At 48.2% G+C, this 6,978-nt stretch overlaps 1 protein-coding gene across 2 annotated transcripts in view; it reads right to left on the minus strand.

The window, feature by feature from the left end:
- Window positions 1-2,398, minus strand: part of MAD2L1BP (MAD2L1 binding protein) — a 5,338-nt gene extending 2,940 nt beyond the window's left edge. For both annotated transcript variants that reach the window (XR_827298.1, XM_010863116.1), the window contains exons 1-2: window positions 2,292-2,398; window positions 1,406-1,671 (exon numbers count right to left, since the gene is read on the minus strand). Coding sequence is in view for 1 of the 2 variants with exons in the window: in XM_010863116.1 (XP_010861418.1) it covers window positions 1,406-1,671; window positions 2,292-2,361 (336 nt within the window). In the remaining variant the exon portion in view is untranslated. The remainder of the gene's footprint in view (window positions 1-1,405; window positions 1,672-2,291) is intronic.
- Window positions 2,399-6,978: the final 4,580 nt, after the last annotated feature.

Raw genomic sequence — 6,978 nt, forward strand, 5'->3', positions numbered from 1 at the left:
ATTTTTGGAAGAGAGAAAGCAGGAAGCACTCAAGAGAGCTGAATACCAAGTGCTGTCAGAGGGGACTCCCCTGAGAAGCAAAACCACACTGAAGAAGTCCATAAAAGGCCTAGGAGTTGTTCACTTAAGCACCACAGAACACAAAAATGAACACATGGGGACTGAGTGAACACCTGTGCAAGGACCCTAGGCGTGCATGCGTGCTAAGTCACTTCAGTCATGTCCAGCTCTTTGTGACCCTATGGACTGTGGCCTGCCAGGCTCCTCTGTCCATGGGATGCTCCAGGCAAGAATACTAGAGTGGGCTGCCATTCCACTCCAGGGGATCTTCCCAACTCAGGGATCAAAACTGTATCTCTCATGTCTCCTGCATTGGCAGGCAGACTCTTTACCACTAGTGCCACCTGGGAAGCCCAGGACCCTTAGATGGCCTGCCCACCCAAACACAATGTTTTGGAAGTGTTCTTTCTCTCTTTCCTTCCTTCCTTTTTCCTCTCATGAGTAGTGTATCAGGTGGAAGCACAAATAAACGTGTTCAGTTTACCATGTATAACTGAAAGATAACTCCAAAATCACCTTTATTAGAGCAAATAATCATCTTTCCCTTTATCATTACCACTTCGTTCCCACCCAGTGTCCTTTAAGTCTATCAGCTAGCTCACAGGGCCAGCCACGCACACAGAACTTTCAATGACTTATTCTTAAATATTCAGACACCAAATAAAAGCCTCAACTGTGAAAGAGACCAAAACAAATAAATAGGAAAGGAATCTGGAAGACACAGAGACAGTGCAAGGGACAGAGGAAAACTTCAAAAACACAGTAATTAACACTCACAAGTAAGAGAAGTTCATACAGACAGGAAACAGGATATAATTAAAAAGGAACATGTAGGACTTCCCTGGTGGTCCAGTGGGTAAGACTGTGAGCTCCCAATGCAGGGGTCCGGGTTCCATCCCTGTTCAGGGATGCTTGCAGGTTGCAACTAAGGCCCAGCACAGTCAAAATAAATTTAAAAAATAAAAAATTTAAGACAAAGTTCTTAAGACTGTGACTGCCAACAAATTACTTTAAGTGTAAGAATATAAACTCAAGGAAGAAAAGTATAACAGAAACTAAGAAAAGAGGATTTGGAGAGAAAAATACACTAAAATGAGAGGATCATTTCATGAAGTTCAAATGTAACACACAATAGGAGTTTCAGAAAAAGAAAACAAGAGAAAAAGCAGGAAAGCTTTGACTACCCAGACTAGAGTGGGAAAGGACTGAAGCCATAGGGCTGAAACATCCTTTACAGCTGCTTATGCTGACATGCGTGAAGGTTCCTTTAACCACCCTTTTTACCTGCCACCATCTAATAGCCACAAAGTTCACTCACCAATTTTCTCCCAAAGCTTTTGCCTACCTGGGGAAAAGGTTTTCGGTAGAAGTGCTTAAGCTGTTCGTAGGGCAGAGGTAGTTGCTGGCGTTGGTACATGATATGTTTTAGAAGCTCACAAGTAAAGCGACAGCAGCCTTCCTGGCTCACAGGCCCAGGAAACACCACTGGCACCATGCAGTCTCTGGGACGAAAGGGCTCCAAAGGGTTGGGAGGTTCCTGGGTGGAGGTGGTCTCAAGTAGTTCTATCTGGGGGTCCTGAGTTTCCTCCGACTTCTCACACCACTCCAAATCTAGTAGGTGCACAGAGGGACAAGAGAGAAAAACGAAAAACTTAAAAGGTCTATGGACATAGCACCCTGAAGCCCGATCTCCTCTGTTCTCCAAAGCTAAACAGGGTCCGGCCTGATTAGAGCTTAGATGAGAAAAAGTTAAGAGGCCAAAATCAGTCTTCCCATCCCTTGTGGCGACATCAGCCACCACAGCTGAGGCCACACGCCTACACACGCGGATTCCCTCCGCAAACTCCCCTCTGGGAGGCTGCTCGCAGGTTCCAGATCCCAGTTGTCCAAGTAAGAGACTGCAGGATTTGGAGGGACCGGGTGGCGGGAATTTCGGAGACAGCGACTGGAGATCTGCTCAGAAAGCAGAGGCCCTGATATGGGAAAATGAGTTGAGAGAAAGCGGTGTCAAGCAGGGCCCAGAACACGTCGCGAAGAAAGAGGAGAATGAACCAATGGAATCCAGGGCCGCGGGGGCGATGGAGTCAAAGGGGCCGAGTCAGAGCTGGGAGGGACGACGGGAAATGGGGACAAGGAACACGGGCTAGTGAAACGACTACGTGCTAAATGACTGGAGGGAGCCGTGGCAGGGAGGAAAACAAACTCCTCGAGCTCCGGACTCTATACCTTACCAGGGACTGTAGCCGGGGGCTGCACTTCCGGCTCCGGGGCCGCCATCACGACCTCCTTCCCGTTCTCCATTCGGTTTGAATAGGCGCCCCGCGGTGTTTCATGGGAAGCCCGCGCCTCCACTTCCTGTTCTGCTGGCCCGGAAGTGGGAGGGGCGCCGCGACTGTGCGGCAGAGGCTTCTCTGGGTGGGAAATTGAGCCCTGTTAAGGAGCGGAGCGGAGCCCTCCTAACACCCTTCGGCGAGTCCGTCGAGCCCTCCTCCCACAGAGAAACCGCGGGTTCTCAACCACTTGGCGCTGCCTTCCGAGGACACCCACTCACCCGCATCCATTCTTCCCTGCGTCCTCTATTCGCTACGCACCTAGTTCGTGTCAGGCCCTGTCCTAGGTGCTGGAGTCTCTGCGGCGAGGAAGCCAGCGACTGGAGGGGTCCTCAAGGGGTTCAGTGCCTATAGATTCAATGCAGTGTGATGAATTATACAGTAAGGTGTACAAGGGCAGTGGACGCGGAGAACAGGAGCGCCTAACCTAGAGGAGGTGGGAGTGAGGAATGGTCCAAGAGGAAATTGATCTTTAAGATGAGTAAAGGTAAAGAGGAGGGTCTGGTGGTCCTGGAGACTGTTAAAAACAAACAAGGCCCAAATGGATTCACTTCTGCTAAATCTCACCAAGACTCATTTCCTAATCCAGTAGGAGTTTCAGCTTCTCCTGGAGTGGAATTTTAAACTAACCAGTCTGGCATTTCAGCGCTAGTGAGGTAATCTGCAAGATAAGTCCCCCAACATTCCCCCTAAATGGAATTCCCCTTTCTTTTGCTAATAACCTCATTATCCTGCCTCCATTTCTATAAAAGTCTTGCATTTTGTACAGCCCCTCAGAGTGCCTTTTATTTACTGGATGAGATACTTCCTGATTCATGAATTGTTAAATAAAGCCAATTAGATCTTCAAATCTTCAGTTGAATTTTGTTTTTTTTAACAAGACCTTGAGATACAAGAGCATCCTCAATTCAAGAAATAAAAAGAGTTCGGCTTAAGAAGTATTAAAGCTGTGGTAGACAAACAGAAGCCAAATCATAGTAAGGAAGGCTTTCTAAGCCATATTAAAAAGTTTGAACTTGTTCCTGTAAGGGGATGGAGGAACGTTTGAAAGGTTTAAGTAGGAGAGTGACATGGTTATATTTACATTTTATACTGAAAAATTTAACCTCTACACTGGCTGCAGTGTGGAGATTAGATTACAGAGAGGACAAAGGAGGAGGCACAGATACCAGTCAGAGCTAGCAATTGGAATACCCAAGTACATGGTGAGAGAGGCCTGAACTAGGGTAGTCACAGTGGGGTGGAGAGAACTGGGTGAACCCTATAGATATTTAGGAGGTCCAGTGAGTAAGGTGGTTGATCCCAGGAAGAGGAGGGAGAGTGAGAGACTGTCCAGAAGATAAGCAAAAAAAAAAAAAGCAGACTTTTTACTTCAGCAACTCTATGGCCAGTTGTGCCATTCAATGAGGGAGGGAACACCAGAGGAAGGCCAATTTTATTGGGTATGGGTAAGGAGAAAAGATGAGTTCCATTTTTGATAGGTTGAGTTTGTTGTTCCATTGGACAGTGAAGAGATAATTTAGGGACACCATGAGGAGCAGAAATATGTATGTGAAAGTCATCAGCAGGGAGGTTGTATACAATGAAAATGAGCAAGGATCCTGAAGACACTAATGTTTGGGGATGAGCAGAAACAAAAAGGGTCTATGGAGGAGACTGAGGAGTAGCCAGTTCAGTTCAGTTCAGTTGCTCAGTCGTGTCCGACTCTTTGTGACCCCATGAATCACAGCAAGCCTGTCCATCACCAACACCCGGAGTTCACTCAAACCCACTTCCATCGAGTTGGTGATGCCATCCAGCCATCTCATCCTCTGTCGTCCCCTTCTCCTCCTGCCCCCAATCCCTCCCAGCATCAGAGTCTTTTCCAATGAGTCAACTCTTCGCATGAGGTGGCCAAAGTACTGGAGCTTCAGCTTTAGCATCGTTCCTTCCAAAGAACATCCAGGGCTGATCTCCTTGTAGTCCAAGGGACTCTCAGGAGTCTTCTCCAACACCATGGTTCTAAAGCATCAATTCTTCGGTGCTCAGCTTTCTTCACAGTCCAACTCTCACATCCATACATGACCACTGGGAAAACCATAGCCCTGACTAGACAGACCTTTGCTGGCAAAGTAATATCTGCTTTTCAATATCCAGGGAAGTAGTAATAAAAATAGACAAGTGTTAGGTGATAGAGACCAAGAGAACAAGTGTGTTTCAGGAAACAGGAACCAGCGATCAAAACACTCCATAAAAAGCATAATGATTAAAATACTGTGGTATTGGCTTAGGAATAAACAAAACGGAAGAGAGTCAAGAAACAGATTAATGTATCAATATGTATATAGGTCTCAGCAATGATGAGGCTGACTCTTCGAAGCAAATAATTTCAAACAACTCCCTATGCATTTAGGAGGGGGAAAAATTAGTTCCCATTATACATTCTACATAAAGATACATTCCAAATCAATTAAACATATAAACATAGAAATAAACCTCAAAACTCCTAGAAAAAAATACTGGAGAATTATTCATAATTTAGGAGTGGGGTTGGCCTAGACGTGACACAAAACCAAGAAAATATTAAGAATTGCTAAATCTGACTTTAAAATGTATGTAAAGATACTATACATAAAGAATGAATGACTAATTATGTACCAGGAAAAAAGTCTGCGTGTGTACATCCATTATTTACCCCACAGGCAACCACCTCATAAGCACCTCATAAGCAACCCTTCCAGGAAACTAAACACACATATCACCTTCCATCTCCCAGGACCCTGATCTCCTCCTGGGCAGAATTCCCTGCTCCTCCTACTCCTCTGCCAGCCTTCACTCCTGTCTGCGGTAAGCCAGGTGGTATAAGATCGGATATCAGAATGGGCTATCCCACTCCATCTCTTAAAAGAAGGGAATTGGAAAGAATGAAGTGAAACTGTGTGGGGGACAGCTGAAAGATCTGTGATGATGAGAGTACAAGTGTTATCAGGTGACTGCAGCAGACCCTGGTTATCAAGAGAGCCCAGTGGTGGTGGTGGTGGTGGTGATAATGTTGGAGGAATAGTCTTAGCTCTCGCTTCCAATCCTCATCTTTCTTCAGCTGTCTCACTCAGCCCCTAAGTAGCAGTTTTCCTGGTGGGGTTGTGTCCCTGGCTGTCTGCAACATAACCTTCCTTTAGCTGAACAGGATACAGAAGTCACAGCTTGAAGGACCCATAATTGGTTGGGTCTGCTAAGCCCTTTTGCAGATTTTGGTCCTTCTGCTTTCACCGGTTTGGGGAGTTATGCCACGTGGACAGCATCTACCTGATCAGTAACCTGCCTTCCTCCTTGTGGTCCTGGGGAGAAAGCCATGGACTCCAGCAGGTCCGAACCTCTGCAAGGATCACCAGAGGTAAGCCACTGGTGCTAATTTTCCAAGGAAAACTGAGGTCTGCAGGGAAGGGTTTATCTCTAGGCTGCGTTTGAGGATCTCGCTGTTTGTGAAGAGAGGGGAAGTGGACATACAATGGGTGAGTGGTGAGTCACGAGACAGCCACGGGGCTGGGAACTGAACTCTGGCGTCCTGACTCCCAGCTCAGCAACACCAACTGCTTCTCCACTCTGCCTATCTAGTGTGTTGTACACTGGTTTATGTCACTGAATGTGTTTACTCTTTGCTGACTGCAAGAGCCCTAAAGAGCAAGAGAGTTGACAGCTTGGCAAGAAAGTCAAAAGTCAGCAGTCCCCTGGGCCCTTTGCCAAGTTTCTATTCCAGGCAACTTCCCCCGCCCTCGCAGCGGTTGACGTAACCCGAGCCCCAGCCCCGCCCAAGTAGGGGCCAGGCCCCTCCTACACGCCTTGGTTGTTTTAAAACCAAACTCGGTTCTCCCGGATTGGTTCTGCTTCAAAATAAAGGGGAGGGGTAATACTCGCTGCGGGCACTCGCTGCAGGGCAGGGCTGGTTTATAGATTCAGGCCTCGTGTCGGGGCTACCGCGGTGTCTCGGGCTGCTAAAACCAGCCCCAGGAGGGTGCCAGCCCGGTAATAAAGCAGTGACCACTGTGTAAAGGTGGTATAATCATCGTAACAATAAAAGCCATAATTAGGCTAATCACCATCCGCCTCCGCCCTGGCATTGGTCCTGACTCACCCAGAAGGCACGCATGCCATTGAGGGAGAAACTGAGGCATGGGCGGAGCCAGTAGGCTGGAGGGACAAGTCGCCCTGAATTCTTCAGCTCTCCAGGTCCAAAACATCTTGTCTGCGATCGCGTTAAGGAGCAAATTCCAGAAGCGCCTACAAGGCTAGATTCTATGTAAGCTCCCCCGACTCCAGTGACTGCCCCACCTCCAGGCCCCTGGAAAAGACCCGCTCAGCTCTCGGAGACTGGAACCAGACTACAGCTCCCTTAGGCCTTTGCGCGCAAAGCCGCGCTCCTTGCCTACGCCTAGAAGCCACCCGCGGCCCCTTGCGCCGCGATGCCTCCTGGGAGTTGTAGGGCTGCGGCGAACTCTTTCCAGGGAGCTCCTAGGCCTAAGGACTCTATATCCCATGGTGCTCCGCGGTTGTTTCTGACGCGACCCGGAGGCCAGGGGATGCGGGGGCGTGGCCTGCCCAGGGCCCCACC

Source organism: Bison bison, unplaced genomic scaffold (assembly GCF_000754665.1).
Source record: "Bison bison bison isolate TAMUID 2011002044 unplaced genomic scaffold, Bison_UMD1.0 scf7180017864487, whole genome shotgun sequence".
NCBI lineage: Eukaryota > Metazoa > Chordata > Mammalia > Artiodactyla > Bovidae > Bison > Bison bison.